Raw genomic sequence first — 19,742 nt, 5'->3', positions numbered from 1 at the left:
CACGTTAAGAGGACACTGAATATCTGAATGAAGTGAAGGAGTTTCAAAGTGTGCCACTCGCGTATCTCGCTTAATCCCTGTAGCCAGGCCAGGATGTCAGTCATGGTGTTGGTGCGATTTTGCCGATGAAGAAAAGGAGGCACAAATTTGTCAAAGGTCAGAACACTAGTAAGTAGCATGGCTGGGATTTGAACTCAGGTGATTTCAATTAAAGTCCCAATTCTTACTTTAAAAACTTATTTATTGAAGTAACATCAGTTTACATCACTGTACATGGTTTAGGGGTACAGATCCACACCATGCCCACCACTAAATCAATCCTCCACCACAGTCACTGGGGCCTCTGTTGCTTTATTCCTACCTTCACCCCCTGGTGACCTCAATTCTGCAGTCAGATTGCGGGGATTTTTGTTTTTGTCTGTCCCTTTGTTTTGTTTCTCTATATTCCACATGTAAGTGAAATCATCCAGTATTTGTCTTTCTACTGCTGAGTTATTTCAGCATCATCCCCCAAAACCCTGACTCTTAACTACTACACCCTCCCCTCTTTCTCACCTGGTGCTAGAAAAGATCCACAGGAAGAACATCTATAAAAATCTAGATATTCCAAAAATAGATTTTCAGAGCACTGTAAGCAGAATGGGGGAGAAGGAAATAGACTTTACCCCCAGTAAAGTCTCTGAGGTGCGTGCCAGGGGAGCCCTGTGGCCTGGCAGAAGCTGCCTGGGTCATAAGCAAAGCTGCCTCTTTGAGAACAAATATTCCAGTCGTGGTGTTTCAGGTGGGGTGTTTTTTAAGCCTGATTCTGACTGGCTTTGACAGGTTTTCTTTTGTTCTGGTGCGATGTTTGTCCCAGCTGAATATCATTTCCTTGGATGGGAAATAGGAGGGTGGAGGATTTCACTCGTTTCTGAATCTGTCTCCTGCTTATCCAGATTTAGATATTTTTTCACTACCTCACATCACATCCTTCCCACCTTCCCCTGGGCTCCATCAGATTGTTTACCCAGCACTGCCAAAACAACAAATTTAGTTTATTGTTTGCTGGTTTCCACCAGACTGTCTACCCTACACTTTTGCTGGGCCCCTCCTCTATCACAGGTTGTCCCAAGCCCTGATCCATCCAGAACATTTAATTATCTAATCCCTACTTCATTTATAAACGCCTCAACTTTCTCTGAGCTCACCCTGTCCTGACCTCCCCCTCATATTATTCTTTGCTTAATTTTTATACTTAGCAAAATTTTTGTCACTGTGTCTCTTAAACTTGATTTGGACCCATAAAAGACAGGGAGCATATTGCCATGGTTTCAAAAACCACACAGGCCTCGGCCCAGAAAAAAGCATATGAAATGTCACTTCAACAGGGGCTTCTCCTCCCCCCTGAGGAGAATGTACCCCGCTGTACTTACTGGGGTGGCGCCAACATGGCAGCCACACAGCCAGTGCGAGGAAAGCCCAGTGTCTGTCCTCAGACTCCTGCTCTCAGGATCTCACGAGAGCCACAAGCAGGTGCAGCCCCTCAGCGGGGGCTCTTCTCCAGCCTTTATCTTTGACCTCACCCCACCCCCCTGGTAGAGGTGATCTCCACTCACACCAGCTGAGCTGCAGGCTTCCACCCTCGCGTCCTGGCTTCCAAAGATGGCTCTCGGGGCGCTAGGAAAGTGAGGTGAAAATAGGTGGTGAGTGTCCCCCAAGTCCCGTAGGCCGATGCTGGCCCTTAGTCCCCTAAGGTCCAAGAGGACCTGCCCCAAACAGGAAAGCGACGCCAGATGTAGCCTCTCTGCTGTCTGCTCCCCCCCGCCCCCCACAACTCAGTGAACTTGTGGTAAATGAGACAAACCTACAGTGCCAGTCCGTGTTGGGGCTTCCACCAAGCTCATTGAAAACTTGTAACAAACTCAGGGATAAAACGCAAGACAAGGAGGCTTTTGGATACTTCACGTCCTGAATGATCATTTTCAGCCTTGCCTATTTTTAATGTATGTGAGTGAAAGGGGTTATGTGGTTTTGCTTCCTCTAAAAATGTGGGTGTCTTTTAGTTCTTGGGCTTTGAAATGTATCTTGGAGTTTAGTCTGCTGGTCTCTGAGGAGACCAGACTTCCTACAATGTGAACTGAAACAGGGGAACAGACAGCTTTCGGCAGCATGTGTGTGGCTGTGCTATTTCAGGAATTGTTCCAGAGTGAGATTTTTATAAGAATCTTGGTGTGACCCAGCCAAGGAACCTAATATAACAAGGTTAAGAGAGTGGTGGGAGGAGAGGGCGCCAGTTGATACCAGCTTGCATTTATTAGTAATCAGAAAGGTTTGCAGATGACAGACTTGCTGAGTGCTTACTAAATCGGGGGCTTGTGGTTTGCAAATCATTTTGATGAACAGCTGCTATCATCCTAGATAGGGCAGGAAAAATAAGTGTTATTATTTTATCACATTTGATATTAGTCACAAAGAAACTAAAAACAGTGTGACTTGGCAAATAGAAAATTTACTGGTTAGGTGGAAAAGCGCTTTCTGTCCTCCCACGGGGCTTGTTAAGGGTGACTTCCCCAGGAACATCATTTTAGGTTCTCATGAAGAGCTTACTGGTATCTCATTGTAAGGGAGAGACTCAGTGAAAGAAGCCCCTTTTTTGTCTGTATGTCTATCCTTATGCACATATATATACTTTTTTTTTTTTACGTATTTTCATGACTGCCTTAATTAAACCACCAACTAGGACTCATTTAGGTGAGTCATGAAAGACTGGCCTGGATTTTATAATTAAGCTTTGAATTACAGTCGCCCCCTAAGACAGATGAGTAAACCAGAATGAGTAAACCATTCCACACAGAATGGAATACTACTCAGCTATAAAAAATATGAACTCTTGACATCTATGCAACATGAATAAAGCTGGAGAGGATTGTGCTAGCCAAATAAATCAAAAGAGAAAGGCAAATACTACATGAGAATGTAGAGAAACCAAACAAAGGATTAGATAAAACCAATCTAAGAACTAACTCTAGAAAGCTGACTATAGAATTAAGGCTACCAGAGGGGGAGGAGCAGAGGGAGAGGTGAGAGCAAGATGGAGAGGAACCACAGTGGACAATGGTGGTGCACTATGAATGTGTTGGTGGTGGGTGTGGTGTGGTAACACACCTGAGAAGGGGAGATTCTCTACTTCTAAAACACAAACAACAGTGTAAACCAAACTTACCTCAATAAAAAATACAATGGCCAATCTGACCTAAAGTTTGAAAGTTCAATGTTTAAGAAATAACAAGGGGAGGAAATGTAAACAGTAGTTATGTTGTCAACATGGTCTCTTTTGAGTCAGAACTTAATTCACATGGCTTTCTCAAGAGCTTTTAGATTACCCTGACATCTGCTAACTTTTTTCAAGGATGCTGCTTTTGTGTCTCTGTATAAATCTTATGTTTTCCTGTGCAAAGACATTCAACTGTTAATGACCGAAGGATATACATACTGAGCAACAAGTTATCTTTGTTATCAGCAAATTCCTAGAGAACATGAAATATTATCTATATTGTACATACATGGTGAATTTATTCTCACCCACTGAGGACTGCTTTTGAAAATTGGAACACATGTAGATTTCTGTAAGTCTCAATGTCTTATAGGTTAATATTGCAGTTACAATGCTGGAGAATATGAGATATATAGTGAACACCCTAGGTAAGAAATAAAGCACACCTGTTTCGTAGATGTTGTGTCAGAGGCTTTCAGTGTTGCTCTGTAATTTTGCATTGGGGATACAGTTGTAAAGTATTAATTCAAGAGCTTTTATTATACAGAGCAAAGCAATTCAAACAATAATGCTAATAATAGGGTTGTAGAAATTAGAACAATAAGGCATAGTTCAATCAATAGGAGAACTAAGATTAGTGAATAATTGGTTTGGATAATCTCTAGTACAATTTAATATTACATTTAGTAAATGTGAATGTAGTTCACAATAGCAGGTTAATGGTTCCACTTTTCAATTTTTCTGTAATTATGGACTTAGCAAGCAATGTGTAGAATTAGGTACAGTACGTGCCATATAATAAAGTCCCCCAATTTTCCCGTGTCTTTACTCCCAGTGAGGATAACCGCCTAATATATATTCTATGGCCTCTAGCACTTTTCCTTCCTAATGTTTAATTATTGGTAAGTTTCAGGGTTGGCAGAGTTAACTAATAAAACTACAAAACTCCAGTTGAACTTTAAATTTCAGATAAAAAGTAAGCTTGGTATATCTCTGCAACTTTGGGGACATACACTAAAAAAAATTAGGCAGTGTTCATCTAAAATTCAAATGTGATGGACATCCTGGATTTAATCTGCCAACACCAGCTGCTTTCTTGTTTTTCTCGGTCTCCCACAGATTACATGCTTTAGAGACAGATACCCTGTTTTGCTTATCATTGTATTGGTAGTATCTGCTGGGGACTTAGCGCTTTTAGGCACTTTACTAAATATTGCTTGACTGTCTAAAGGGAATGTGATGGACGTCTCAGTCAAGTGTAGTTGACGTTGAAAGGACTTAAAAACAGCAGCAGTTCTTGCCACTGGCATTCCCACAAGTGGATCACTTTGACACGGGAAACAGTCAACACAGATAAATAGGGAGGAATTCCTTCAAATGAGAACCTCCAAGTGTCTGATTGTGTCTCATACAATTAATTAGGTTTCAGTTTTTAATTTTTTGTTAGGACTTTTTCATAGGTGGTTATTGCACAGAGCACTTTAGATTTGTATTTTTAAGAGCTATGGCAGATTACAGCTAACCTTTTCTTCCAGAATCTAAAACTATAGACGTTTGGACAGGACAGACAGCAGTTATTTCTAGGCCATATATGGAGAAGGGGCCACAAATTCTGAAGTCTTTATCATCACATCTTACTTATTGAACTCCCACAGACGTTCTGCTCTGTATTAGAAAAAGCAAAACAAATTATCTTGTGAAGGTTATTTAGCTCATGAAGAACCAGTTCTTAAAAGTACTCTTTGTAAGATTTCGTTTATAAATTGCCAAGCAGGACTCACAGAGGTGAGTCATGGGCCTTTAGAAAACAGATGGTGGAAAAGGAAAAATGCCTCGGAACAGCAAAGAGAAATGTGTGTCATACGGGCTCGGAACACTAATCTGGGTCAGTCAAAACAGCCCACAGAGCGAGGCTGTTCATTGTGGCTTGTATAGCATCTCACGCCAGTAAATAGGACGGGTCAGGGTGGACAGGAAGTGGATGTCTGAGTTCCAATTCTAGTGCTTCTATTAGCCCCTTGCCCAAGCTGTGCCTCAGTACCCTGGTTCCAGAAGGAAAACATTCCCCTCAACGCTAAGAACACTGCCAGATAGTTCAGGCATGTAGAAGGCTCTTGACATGGGGAGGTCCTGTGGCTCGTGTGTCCCGACCTCACGGATGTAACTCTCGAATGCCTTATGTGAACTGTTGAATTCTCTTCTTTCATCCCTCCTGCCTCACTTCCAACCTCCCACTTGAGTAGTTGAACAAATTCCTGTTTCTCTCTAGAAAAGGTGGGAACATTGGGAAATTGCGAGCCAATTCTCCTGCTGCAGGAACTAGTCCACAAATTTGGTGATTATGGGTATGACATGTTATTGTGGATTATCAATGATGCAACAAGTGTTTTAACTACCAACAAAAGAATCACACCATGTTTGTTTTTTTTTAACAGTATTTTTTATTTAATTAATTTATTTATACAAGCACTGGGTACAGTCAGAAGCTCGGGAGGGTGAGAGAATTCACCAGAGCCAGAGCGGGGAGCAGAGCAGGCAGAAGGACCCAAGCACACTGCTGAGGGGAGCAGCGGGCGGCAGGAGAGGTCTGCGCGCCATGTGGGACCCTCAACTGGCGGCCAGGGATCGAACCGGCGCTGCAGAGGCTGTGGGCAGCTTTACAACCCAGCGCTCAACCGCTGCGCCACCGGGGAGGCCCCACACCATGGTTTTTGAATATGAGAATTAAGTGTTTTTAAGACAGCACATACATACACATTTTGAACAACCCAAGAATGGAAAGCAAAATTTAAATAAGGAAGCAAATAGACTGTGTTCAGCTATAAATCCTAGGTGAATATTGTTTAAAAAAAAGCTGTAAATCACTGATAAATCAACAAAAATTGTATTAATAAAATAAATCCTAGGAGAGATGTGAATCATTCAAGACCAGTTGCTTCTAGAATTTCAATTGAGGGGTGTGTTGTAGGCTTAATAATGAAAAATAAGCCTTGAATAGATGGGAGGGAGGGAGGGTACTGTCAAATGACAACACAAAAATTCAAAGGTAAATATAAAAGGATTTTGTTGTGAAAACTTCATTTTGCAGCCAGTGGCCATGGCCTTGAAGTCAGAGAAAGCGGATTTTGAGTATCTTCTCCTCAGTCTTTCTAAATGCCCCTTCCAGTTAAACCTCTTTTAAATTCTATGAACCTTTTGCTCACTTTCTATTAGATGATTTTTTTTAAAGATTTATTTATGCATATAAGAACTTGGGTGTTGGCCAGAGATGCAGGGAGTGAGAGGATTCTCCAGAGAGAGGAGAGCAGAACAGACAAATCTACTGAAATACACTGCTGAGGGCAGCAGCAGGCAAGTCAGGAGAGGTCTGCTGTGCCATGTGGGTAGTTCCCTGGCTGGGAATGGAACTTAGGCCACACTGACTGGCAATAGCTTGATAGTGCTGCGTCTTTAACCTTGCACCACCAGGGAGGCCCCTAGATGATTTTATTTTTTATTAAAAATTTTTATTGAAGTGAGATTGATTTACAACACTGCATGATTTAGGGAAATGGGCTCACACCTCCTCAGATGTATGTCACCACACCACACCCACCAACAAGCACCCACCATCTTTTACCCCTCTCCTTATCCCCTCCCCTCCCTCCTGCTCTCATAGCCTCTGTTCTGCAGTCCTGTTTTTAGGTTTGTTTTGGTTTAGTTTTCTAAGTTCCTTTGTTTTGTTTCTCTAAATTCCACATATGAGTGAAATCTATTAGATGATTTTTAAAGAGATCTGGTGGAAAATTTTAAGATTTTAAAAATTGTAACTTTCAAACCCTTTGTAAATATTCACCTACTTGTAACTATTCAAACTCTGCCTATATTTACCTTTTCAGTCTACTTCCAAATTCCCTTAATTACTCTCAAATAAGTGCTTTTTGAAATTTTAATTGAAGGAACATGGTGACATGTAAGCTTCAGGTGTGCATCATTGACACTGACCATGTATTACATTGAGTGTATTTCTAAAACACATGTGTCCTTCACCAGCCCATTGACCCCTTTTTCCTCATTTACCCACCACTTTCCCCCCGCCCCCTCCTTTCTAGTAACTACTAACTTAGTCTTAGGGTCCAAAAGTTTCTCTGTTTGATTTCTCTGTGAACCATATATGAGTAAAATCATCCAGTGCTTGTCTTTATCTGGTTTATTTCACAAAGCATAACACCCACTTGGTTCATCCATGTTGTTGCAGATGCAGGAATTCACCCTTTTTTTAAAAAAATAGTATACCAGTTGTATATATGCCATGTTTATTTATCCACTTACCAGCTAATGGGCACTTAGGATATTGCCAGTCTTTTGCTGTTGGAAATTATTCTTAAATAAACATGGCAGTGCAGATACCTCTTTGAAATAGAAGGAGTAAATGGATTGTATGGGAAGTCTTTTTTCAATTTTTTGAGGACTCTCCATACTGTTTTCCATAGTGGCTACACCCATTTACAAAATGTACAAAGCCACATCCTCTCCAACACTGGTTTGTTGTATTTTTTATGTTAGTCATTTTCATGTGTGTGAGGTGATATCTCAGCATAGTTTTGATTTGCATTTCCTTAATAATAAGAGATGATAAACAAATATCAGAGGGTTTCACTTGTATGTGGAATATAAAGAAACAAAAAGAGAGGGTCAGATAGAGCCAAACCAATAACAAAGCCTAGAAATTTGACTGATGAACTGAGGCTATAGGAGGGGATGGGGGAAGCACAATGGAGGCACAGTGTGAGGTCAAATGGACCATGGTGGAGAACTGTGGGTGCCTTGGTGGTAAGAGTGGTATTGTGACATAGATCTGAAGAGGTGTGCTTCTATATCTCTGAATCACATGGAGTGTTGTAAACCGAGTTCACCCCAATTTTTTAAAAAAAGAACATTTCAATATCTCTATTTACTATTATACCTTCTTTTGGAGAAATGTTTATTCAGATCCTCTGGCCATTTTTTAAACAGGTGGTTTTCTTTTTATTTTTTGAGTTTTATGTGTTCTTTGTATATTTTGGATCTTAACCCTTTGTTGGACATAGGATATGCACATGTCTTTTCCCCTTCTGTAGAATGTGGCTTTGTGTTGATGATATTCAGAAGCATTGAAATTTGATGTACTTTAGTTTGATCTGTTTATTTTGGCTTTAGTTTCTCTTGCTGTTGGAGTTGAGTCCCTAAGCACATCTCTATGGCTGATGTCAAGGAGCATATCACATATCATTTCTTATATGTATTTCGTGGTTTCAGGTCTTGTCCAAATTTTTAATTTGTTTGAAATAATTTTTGTGTACAATGGTAGATAGTGGCTTAGTGTCATTCCTTTGTACATGGATGTTTAGTTTTTCCAACACTTTATTTTAAGCTCTTGGCTCCTTTGTTGTAAATTAGTTGTCCATATAAATGTGGTTTTATTTTTGGACTTTCTGTTCCATTGATCAATGTGTCTGTTTCTATACCAATACCAAATTGTTTTTATTATTGCTTTGTAGTATACTTTAAAGTCAGGGAGCATGATACCTATTTTATTTTTTTTTTCCTCCCCTCAGGAGTGTTTTTGTTATTCAGGGTCTTTTATATTTCCAAGTACATTTCATGATTTTCTTTTGTTTTATTTCTGTGAAGAATGTCATTGGGATTGCAATAGGGCTTACATTGATCTATATTGTTTTTAGGTAATATAGCCATTTTAACAATGTTAATTCTAATCCATGAACACAGGATACCTTGACATCTCTTTATGTCTTCTATTTCTTTTTAACAATGTCTAGTAGTTTTCAGTACATAGGTCTTTCGCCTCTTTGGAATTTATTTGGCATATTTATTTTTTTTGATGAGATTTTCCTGATTTCCCTTTTTGCTAGTTCATTAGTTGTGTATAGAATGCGACAGATGTTTGTATATTAATTTTGTGGACTTTCAGTTTACAGTGTTTATTCTTTCCAATAGCTTGGTATTTTCTATTTATATTAACATATTATCTGGCAATAGTGATAGTTTACTTCTTCTATAATTTGAATGCCTTTTATATCCTTTTAATTTTAATGCCTTTTATATCCTTTTCTTATCTAATTATTCTTTGTAGGGCTTCCAGTACTGTTACATGTTAGTGGCGAATGTGGACATCCTTGTCTTGTTCCTAATCTTAGAGGAAACACTTTCAGTTATTCACCATTGAGTGTGCTGTTGGCTTGTTGTAGATAACATGTGTGAGGTTGGGATTGATATATTCAGAGGATTATTTTCTTCCTTTTGTTGACAGTTTTTGTCATGTTTACTCATTTGCACATGCTGAACTATCCTTCCGTCCCTGGAGCAAGTTCACTTGATAAAGTCTTTTAATGTCCCGTTGACTTCAGTTTGCTACTATTTTGTTGAGGATTTTTGCATCGTTGTTTATCAGATATTGGCATGTAATTTTATTTGTGGTGTCCTGGTCTGGTTTCAGAATTGATAATAACTGGTTTTATAGATGTGTTGGAAGTTTCCCCTCCTTTTTAATTTTTTGGAAGAGTTTGAGAAGGAAAGTAATTCTTTGAATGTTTGGTGGATAACTAGTTAAGCCACCTGGTGCTAGACTTTTGGGGGGATGTTTCTTTGTATCCAGTCCTGCAATGTTGTTTCTAAAAATGTTTCCTTTTCTTCTAAGTTGTCCAAGTTGTTGACATGTAATTGTTTATAATACTCATAATGTTTTGTATTTCTCTAGTATCTGGTGTAACTTCTCTGCTTTAATTCCTGCCTTTAAGGTATTTTCTCTCCTCTTCGTGAGTGTGAGTAAAGGTGTGTCTATTTTGTTCATCTCTTTGGCTCTCTTTTTAATCTCTACTTTATTAACTTTTTATCTAACTTTTATCATTTCTTTCAACTGACTTTTGTGGGTTTTTTTTTCATTTTTCTAGTTCCTTTAGGTAGAGCTTAGGTTTTTTTATTTGCAATTCATCCTGTTTCCTGAGGTATACCTGTAGAGGCTATAACTCATTTCACATGTTTGAATAAGTCATGTTTCATTTTCAGGCATTTCCAGGTATTAATTTTTAATTTCAAATTTCATTTCCTCATTGACTCCATAGTTCAGTAGCTTGTTGCTTCTTGTCCACAACTTGTGGATTTTCCCTTTTATTTTTTGTTGATTTATAGTTTCATACCTTATAAAAGATAATTCATATGATTTTAATAGAAAATTTTCTAGCTTCATTTGTGTCCCAACATACAATCCATTTTGTCTAATTTGTTGTTAAAATCATTGTTTCCTTGGTGATTTTCTCTCTTTTTCTGTAAGTGGAGTGTTAACATACCCTACTACTCCTGTGTTGCTGTCAGTGTCTCCCTTTAAGTCTGCTAATATTTGCTCTATATATGCAGTACTGTTATAGTGGGTATATACCTCTTGATAATTATTATGTGTTCTTATATAGATCCCTTTATCATTACACAATATCCATCTTTATCTCTTACTATCTATCAGACTATTTGACTGGTAGAAATGGAACAGTTCCTTTTTAAATTTTCCATTGGTTTGGAGGACCAATTTCCATACAGTAACTTTAATAAGTGCTTCTCTTTAAAAAAAAAATCATAAATATGGCTATTAAATAAATTATGCTAGATTCAAACAAACTTAGAGATTTCACCATTAGCAAGTTACTTTACCTCCTCAAGCCTCGATTTCGTTCTCTATAAAGATAATTCCAAATATTTGATAGGATTTGTAGGAAGTTTAGTCATATGTGAAATGTTTAATATAGGCATATTTATTAAGTTCTCAATAGATGGGTATTCATTGGGAGCTGTTAGCGTCCTCACCGTCATCATGGGACATACTATCATACATGAACAGTTATGCGGTTAGGAGTCCAGCCTCTAAAATGGTTGCCTGGTTTCATATCTAGGCTCTGGCCCTTATTTGGGATGATTTGGGGTATGTCCCTTATTCTCTCTTTGCTTAAAATTGGAGATAGATATAATAGCAACACTTACATAGTTGTTTTGGGGATGAAATGAGTTGATACCTATAAAGAACTTAGCACCATGCTTAGCACACAGTCAGAACCTTACATATATATTATATATTAGCTGTCACTGTTTTATAGAAAAATTGGAGTGCCAAAATGAAACCCATGGATGTTTGTTGAAAGAATTGTTTAAAGATGGTTGTTTTTTAAAAAAAGTGTTTATATATTTTACATCATTGTTCATATTTGTACAATGTTTGCTTTCTCCTCTCCAGTGTACAATTCCCACCACCAATTTACCCGTGCACCATTGCCATAGTCCCTGGTGCTTGTCCCTCCCCTGTTTTGATTACTCTCCCTCGTCCTCCCCTACAGAATGTCTCTGATTTATAGTTGCCTGTTAATTTTGTTTTTATTTTTTTTTCCTGATTCCTTATTTGGTTCCCCTATATTTCTCCTATAAGTGTCTGCATTGCCCCAACAATCATTTAGTAATAGGTTATCTATTCTTAAGTCTGTTTTGGAGGAATCAAGACATAGTATCTAAAAACATCTTTATAAGATTCCTCCAAAACTGATTTAAGAATAGATAACCTATTACCAAATGATCATTGGGACAATGCAAACTTTAGTAAGCATGTTTACTTTTGCCTGTCCCTTAGGCACTTTGTCTGTATTGTGGAAGAAAGGTAAAGAATGGCTTCTTCAAGGAAGGCAATGGAGAAGCGGCATAACCCAGTAGAAAGCATCTGTAGGAAAATCAAAGCCATCCAAAAGGGAGAAGGGATTTCAAATCCGATCCGACAGATAGTCAGATACCAACTTAGCAGTTTTGATAACCCACAGAATAATGCCAAGAAAGATTTTGAGGAGGTGCTGAAGAAAATGACTGCTGCTCACACTTCTGTGCCCACTACTCACTTCTCAAGTTCTGAGAAGGATGTTGCCTTCATTGCATCTCCAAGAACCCCATCCAGCTTTCATCTCAGCTCTCCAGAGAATGCAACCTACTCTGTGACTCTCACAAGTTCTGAAAACACCCCCAGTATGAGATCACAGGACTCCCAGAACTATACGTCTTTGATATCACAGATCAAAAAAGGTAAGACCTCTGTAAGCAGGGTCTGAATATAACTATTGTAGTAAAAATAATATGAGTACTTTAACTCTTGACTTTGCTTCCACCTCCAATCAAAGCCTGAAGGCTTTCCTCTTCTGGTTTCAGTGGTAACAATATAACCTGTGAGTAAAGATGGGAAGTGTTTATTTTTTAATGTTGGTTTTTCTAATAAAGCAATAGGCTTATCTAATCGGAATACCTGAACAAAAAAACTTAAGTCCACATTATCATAGACTTATGGAAGCATCTGCCTTTCCCTTTTGTTAAGTATGTTTCTTCTTTTACTACCTTTTTTTTTTTTAAAGATTTATTTATTTATACAAGCACTGGGTACAGTCAGAATAATGGGAGGGTAAGAGGATTCACCAGAGCGGGGAAGCAGAACAGGCAGAAGGACCAAAGTACACTGCTGAGGGGAGCAGCGGGCGTGGCAGGAGAGGCCCAGTGCTCAGCCGCTGAGCCACCGGAAGGCCCTGTTTCTTTCTTAAAAGAGAAACGTTATATATGAAGTACAAGTATTATCTATGCTTTTGATTGAAAACCTGATAGAAATTCTAGATGGTATTTACAATCATAATCATACACATTTCTCTACTGACCCCCCAAAAAGATTTTCTCTAAGATGAATGAGAAAATTATGATGGTAATACAGAGATAGGAAGGAGTTAAAATTCATAGAATTCTGAAGGGCCTGGCTAAAACCTACCTTTTTAGCAGTTTTTCTGTGTGAGACTGAAACATGTAAGAGAATGTGGATTCTATTGCAGAGTCTTTAAGGGGAGTCGGGGAGAATGTAAATTGTTCAGACCTATTTCAATGGCAATTTTGCAAACTCCATTTAAGGGGCTGCTTATAGAGTCCCGTATGTGATCGGCACTGAAAATCAAAGCAATATAAAATGGTTATTTTCTGGTTTTAGTTTTGCTTTCCCTCTATATTTTGTTTTATGTAATACTAGCTATTTTTCACATGGCCCTTTTTATTTTTACAAAGTCAAAATGCCCATTTCCTTTATTTCTCCTTTTTTCTACATTTATAGAACTTATAAATTAAATGGAAAAATGAGTAATGGGCAGCCCTTCAGGTCCACTTCTTTGGTTGGTGTATTCAAGTGAAGAAAAGGTATTTTGGGCAGCTGTTTATTAAAAACTTTATTAAAATTAAAGCGATAATCAGTAATCATCATGACACAGTGAAGGATGGTATTTGCGAACTCTTCTGGTAAAATGGAAACTAGGAACTGATAACAAAAAAGATGTAACCTGTAGCTTCAAGGGTCTGTGAAATTTACTCACAAGTATTATTCATGCAGGTGTCACACAGTGTACAGGTTGAGTTGGAAATGACCTACTGAGATGTCTGGTAATGCTCACCAAGTCATCTGTGCTTTCTAATGCAAGAGAAAGGGCAGTGGTTTGTGTGTTCCATGTGGCTGTGTGCACACATGTGGTGCATGCTAACTTGAGAATAAGGAGAGCTATTTAGTTGTTAGTGATTATTAACATATTTTCTGTGTTAACATTTTCCCATCTGCATGAGAAATTCGTTTTTTTTTTCTTGAATAGTTTCATTATTCAAATAAAAAATATCCAAGAAAAGTTTGTTTACATAATTAGTTGTCTGGCTGATCCCTATGTTCCCTCTCCATCCTCTTTTTGTATTTTGTTACTTGTTAACAAAACCGGTTCTGTGACCTCTTAAAATTTCCCACAATCTGAACTTTGCGATTTTGTGCCTGTAAGAACACTTACCCTGTCTGTCTTCTGTGTTTAGAGGTTTTATCAGATAGAAGTTTGACTTAAATTTTTTTGATAATAACTCTATATAGAGGGTGTGTGTTTTTTTATTAAAGACAAAATGATCAATGATTAAGACCTAGATTTATTTCATTAGGAGTTGTACAGCCTGATGTTCTGTCATTCCTTCCTAATTCACCTGGTGACATAGTTATGATTCTGAATTGGATCCTGCACCAGGAAATGTTAAAATGAATAAACAAAGGGAAACCAGTCTTGATAATTCCCCGAGCGGATAAAACCAGTTTAGTGATAGAAATAAGATTTTATTTAGTATATGTAGTGAGACTAATCTGACCTGGGTCATTTCTTGCTTATATCTCTGGAAATCATAAGCAAAACTTAGAATTATTTCCCAAATCTGATATAATTGTCCAAATTCTCTAACATTTATGAAAAGTCTAATATTATAACCAATCACTCTTGAGAACACATAGTCACTGCCTTCTGAGTCTATAAACTATTTTAGTCTTCTTAAATCTGGAATAGGTCCTCATCATTTTCCTTGTCTTTTATGACCTTGCCATTGTTGAAGAGCCATGGGCCAGTTACATTGTAAACTGTCTCATGGTTCCTCTTGATTAGATTCAGGTTATACATTTTTGCAGCATGCTGTGGAGGTGATATTGTGTCCTTCTTAGTGCAATATATCAATATTTTGAACTTTGATTAACCTGTCTCTGACTCCTCTATATTTGGAGGTTACTATAGTGCCTGCCAAGTTTCTTTATTGCCAAGTGACTTTTTTTTCTTATTAGTAATTAACTTATAGAAATCAGCCTATTCCTCATCAAAATTTCACTTACTACTTTTAACAAAATCCATTGGTGCTTCTTGCCTAAATTATTACAATGGCATATGTGAACTGGGAACTTCACCATCTCCATTTTTAAAAAAAATATTTTTTTACCTGTCAGTCAACCATAGGCTTTTACCTTCTCCCTAATCAGTACTACAATACATTTTGGATTTTTCTGATATTCTTGTATTTATTATATATTATATATTATATTATATTCTGTTATTATTGTTTTGATGTTCATTTGGCTAGGATATAGTCTTCAAGCACCTTCCTATGTATGTTTGACTTATTTCCATCTTTTTTTAAAAAAGATTTATACATTTAAGAACTGGGTTACAGGCCAGAGATGCGGGGGGTGAGAGGATTCACCAGAGACAGTGGGGAACAGAACAGGCGGATTGACTGAAGTACACTGCTGAGGGGAGCAGCGGGCGAGACAGGAGAGGTCTGCCTCACCATGTGGGTTTCTCCCTGGCTGACTGGGGATCGAACTCATGCTGCTGAGGCAGTGGACTCCTTCATACTGCGGTGCTTAACTCCTTGCGCCACCAGGGTGGCCCCTTATTTCCATCTTCCTTTGAACTTATCCTTACTTTTGGTATAACCACATGTACCCACTAATATTTTGACACACCTCCATTTTGTTTTTTAATAACTCCCTTTCCCCCTTGATATTGTAAAGTTCTTTAGGCTTAGTCTTACACATTTCTTACCCCAAACTTGTAATCAGCTCTGTCTTCAAGGATGCTTGGCTCCTTTTCCTGGGAGATAATATAGAACAGCCACCATCTGGGAACACAGAATAGTTGTTTCTAGAACTTTTCTGTGGTCAGATCTAGGAAGTACTTTAACTTTTGAAGATAAATGGCAATATGAGTTCACAGACTTTCTTCTAATGCTAATTGAAGGGCAATCAAGATTTATTGATCTCCTGTGTTCTTATCTCCTTTCTCACAGAGAGAAAATGTTGCTTCTCCATGATGCTAGTACAAATCTCCTTTGCTTTATTCTATGGTACTTTCACAATAGTTTCAAAGTAACAATACTCAAACAACTTGTATCATTTCTCTACTAGTGAATCACCACAAACTTGACCTGCCTTAAAACTACACTTAAGTAATACCTGACAGCTTCTGGGATTCAGGAGTGCAGGCACATTTGAGCTCGATCCTTTCCAAGAACTCAATCTGTAGTCAGGTATTGGCGGGTCAGTCATTTTATCTACAGTTCAACTGGAAATGACCTGCTTTCGGTGGCAAAATTTCCTTGTGGTTGTGGGACTGAGGGCGTCAGATCTTGCTGATGGCAGTTAGAAGCCTCCTTCAGTTTCTTTCAATGTAGGCAGCTTGGAAGTTGGCAATATGCTTCTTCAAAGTCAACCAGGAGTGAGGAACTCCAGCAAGACAGGCATCATGATCTTAAGTAACTTAAACACACGAGTACATACATGTAAATCCACATCACCCTTGCCATATGCTGCTAGGTAGATGCAAGCCACAGACCATGCTCACACTTGAAGGAAGAGACCAGGGTATAAACCCCAGGAGGTGGGGGTCATCAATCTGTCCATCCCACTATCATAATATTGTTGAATGGCTGGTTGAATTTTATTTATTTTTTTTTTGGTCACCTTTTTTTCTTAAGTTATTGTAAGGGGCAGGAATGGACACAGTGCAGGTTTTCTAGGATCCCATGCAGACCAGGTGAAGGAGGAATCAGAGTCCTCAGTGGTTTTATGCAGGTCTTTTATTTGGGTTCAACAGGCATATGGCAGGCAGGGGTGCTGGGGGGCCGGGAGGCTGGCAGGCCTCCCAGCCCCCAGCAAGTCTTCACTCTATCCGGGCTCTCTGGCATTCTCTGCTTCTCTCTCGGCTTCTCCTCAGCTTCTTTCTCAGCTTCTGCTGGCTTCCCCGTGACATCGCCCTTAAAAGCACAGTCTTAGCCCAGGTGAATCCTATCTACATCTGCCCACACCCTACTCCAGGTGCCCGCCATCAGGCATGCATTCAGGACAAGGATACATCATCTATCCTGATGGCGGGAGGGCAGAAAAGCCTGACCTTTTCTTTACCCTACAGTTATATACAACATGTTTTCTGAGTATGCCTGAGGATTGTCTTAAATTTTTTTTTGTCACTTAATAATTTTCAGAACTTGTCTGTGTTGTCAACTTAGAAATGATGAGACTAATATAATCAAAGGAGCATTTATTTGAGAATGGCAATCATAACCAAAATTCAGTCCCAAGGTATGTGCATCAGGGTCAGGGCAGGGCAAAGTGGCCCTCACTTAGTCATTTGCTGTAAAGCTTTTTCGATTTGTTTTAAGTGCATTCATCTTTACATGATTGACTTACAAGGGTCTTCAGAAAGCTCCAGCTTTGGCCTGTTGAAGAAATCAGCAAATGGTGTTTTGTTTTTCATTGTCACTGTATTGCTGAGTCAGGCTGGCTGTTGTTCACTTACACATCTCAGCCTATCAGGACAGGACAAGGAGTCTGTTCGACTCAACAGTACTGGTCTCACAGTATTGACAAATTTTTTTGTGTACACTACTTTCTTGGGCTATAGTAATTAGCCAGTCTATCTTCATTGGTTAATGGGGTACTTTATCATAAACAGTTTCACCACAGAAACTTCGTTCATGAAATGCTGTTTTTAAGGAAAGAAAATAAAATGGCATTTTTTGATCACTTCCCTTAAGTAATTATTGATTACATGTATAATCTATATTGAAGCCTGACAACCCCATATAATAGGTGTCAGAACTCTATCTCACAGATAAGGAAACTAAGCATCAAAGAGATCAACTAGTTTTCCCAAAGCCACACAGCTTACATTTCAGAGTAAGAATTTGACACTAGTTCCTATAGCCTCCAGCCCAATCTGGTACTACTACCATCTGCCACATCAGCTCAATGGGACTGCAAGGTCTACACAGCAGATTTCCAGAACCTAAAGCAGCAGAAAGAGCACAAGGGACCACAGTGATGGTTCCTAGGTGATGTGGTAGTAGGATATTTATGGGGACTACACCTGAGGGGAAAAATTGAATACTGTAAAAATATTAACAACAATGTAAAAAAATTAATAAAAGAGGAAAAAGGCCTTTCCCCATCTCTCCAAATTTTCCTTTCTTCTTCCTAAGGCTCAATAGAAGCTAATCACTTAATAGATTACCTGAAACAAACATTTAGTCAAGATTCTGAAGGTGGTGGCTTTGAGCTGTGGAACATGCTAGATGCTGACAAGAGAGACCCTCAGGTGGATCTGGAAACCTTCCAGGACACGATGAAAGAATGGGTGACATCCTATAGGAAGATATGGTAAGCACTGTCCCAGCAGGTGCCTTTTCAGGTTGTTTTAACAATTGACTGCAATGAATGTGAACCCCCATCTTTGTGTTGATGGAAATGCTGTGCAGTGATTCTCACACTTCAGCACGCATCAGGATTGCTTGGGGGGAATGTTACAGCTAATGTTGGGCTCCCACCACCGTGGTTCAGGTGGTCTGGGGTGAAATAAATTTCCAGGTGACACTGCTGGTGATGATGGAGGTGGTGGTGATGGGTGTACTTGAGAACTTTGTTGATCTGTCATTCATTGTGGGTCCTCCCTGGTGTCCTAAAGGTTAAGCCTCAGTGCTATCACCTTGACAGGCTAAGTTCCATTCCTGGCCAGGGAGCTAACTTCTTCTGCCTCACCCACTGCTCCCCATAGCAGTGTGTCTCAGTAGATCAGCCTGTTCTGCTCCCCACTCTCTCTCTGGTGAATCCTCTCACCTGCCCCCCCTACCCCACACACACTTCTGGCCTATACCCTAGTTCTCCTACCAAAAAAAGTAATTAATTGTGATTAGGGACCACAAGGATTAGGTTCTCATAAAGAATTAAACTGGCACAGGAGTCCTATAAATTGTTGATATTGACCACCAGACATCCAATGCATTTAAACCCCCTTCTTAAGGTCAGCGAGGATATTTAGGTAGTGAATGTAATTTGGAAGCCTGGAATGTAAGGAGGTTAGGGTAACAGGAAAAATAATGCGATAGAGAAAAGTGAAGAAGAATGGCACCTGTCATCTCACTTGCCACTTGTGGATACCGGAGGGGAATTATCTTCCCTTCTAGGAAGACTGACTCCTGTGATGGATACTTAATGTTTGCTTAAGGAAAACTTCAAACCCAGAGGGTAGCAAAAGTGGCTAAATTTCACTTAAAATAGGAGGTTTAGATAATTTCAAAAAATATAACTGAAATAGTGTATGCCATTGTGTACATCCTGCAAACTGGGCCCCCCCCCCCCCATCTAGAGCAGGGACTAGAGCAAAACCATATTCATGGACTTCAAGTCATGACAGACTCCACCTTGCAGTCTATGCAGAAATCTGCTACTTGAGAGTAAATGATTCTTTGAACCCACACTGATAGCCAAGAAACCTAACAGAGGCAACATTTTAACAACAGGCACACAGCCATCACACCTCCAATGTATTCTTTAAAAATAAGGGTACCTATTAAACCCCAGCATTGCCTTCCTCTGTACAGAGGTAGCATCGATGTATCTTTATGTCAAGATAATTTAGGAAAGCAAAACATCTAAGTTTATTGATTAAAAACCAGAAGCAGGCATCCCCCCCCCAAAAAAAAAAATGACTCTTCTATCTGTATAACCAAACTCAGATTTGGGATTGTTGGAATAGTTCTCACAGAGTAAACTCTGTCGGACTTTATCCTGGGTAAGAAGCTTCACCTTAATTATGTAATAAACTCTTTATGGAGACTTTGATTT

General features: G+C 39.0%; 1 protein-coding gene across 1 annotated transcript in view; it reads left to right on the top strand.

Moving 5' to 3' along the window:
• The first annotated feature begins 1,595 nt into the window (after positions 1-1,595).
• The window catches only part of IRAG2 (inositol 1,4,5-triphosphate receptor associated 2), a 94,656-nt gene continuing 76,509 nt past the window's right edge, over positions 1,596-19,742 (top strand). The window contains exons 1-3 of the mRNA XM_054696364.1: positions 1,596-1,682; positions 11,898-12,337; positions 18,101-18,278. Coding sequence (XP_054552339.1) covers positions 11,932-12,337; positions 18,101-18,278 — 584 coding nt within the window. The 5' untranslated portion in view covers positions 1,596-1,682; positions 11,898-11,931. The remainder of the gene's footprint in view (positions 1,683-11,897; positions 12,338-18,100; positions 18,279-19,742) is intronic.

The sequence above is a fragment of the Talpa occidentalis genome, unplaced genomic scaffold (genome assembly GCF_014898055.3).
Source record: "Talpa occidentalis isolate TD23 unplaced genomic scaffold, MPIMG_talOcc4v2.1 talOcc4.16, whole genome shotgun sequence".
Taxonomy (NCBI): domain Eukaryota; kingdom Metazoa; phylum Chordata; class Mammalia; order Eulipotyphla; family Talpidae; genus Talpa; species Talpa occidentalis.
The sequence above is the reverse complement of the archived record's forward strand: the minus strand, read 5'-3'. Positions and strand labels throughout refer to the sequence as shown.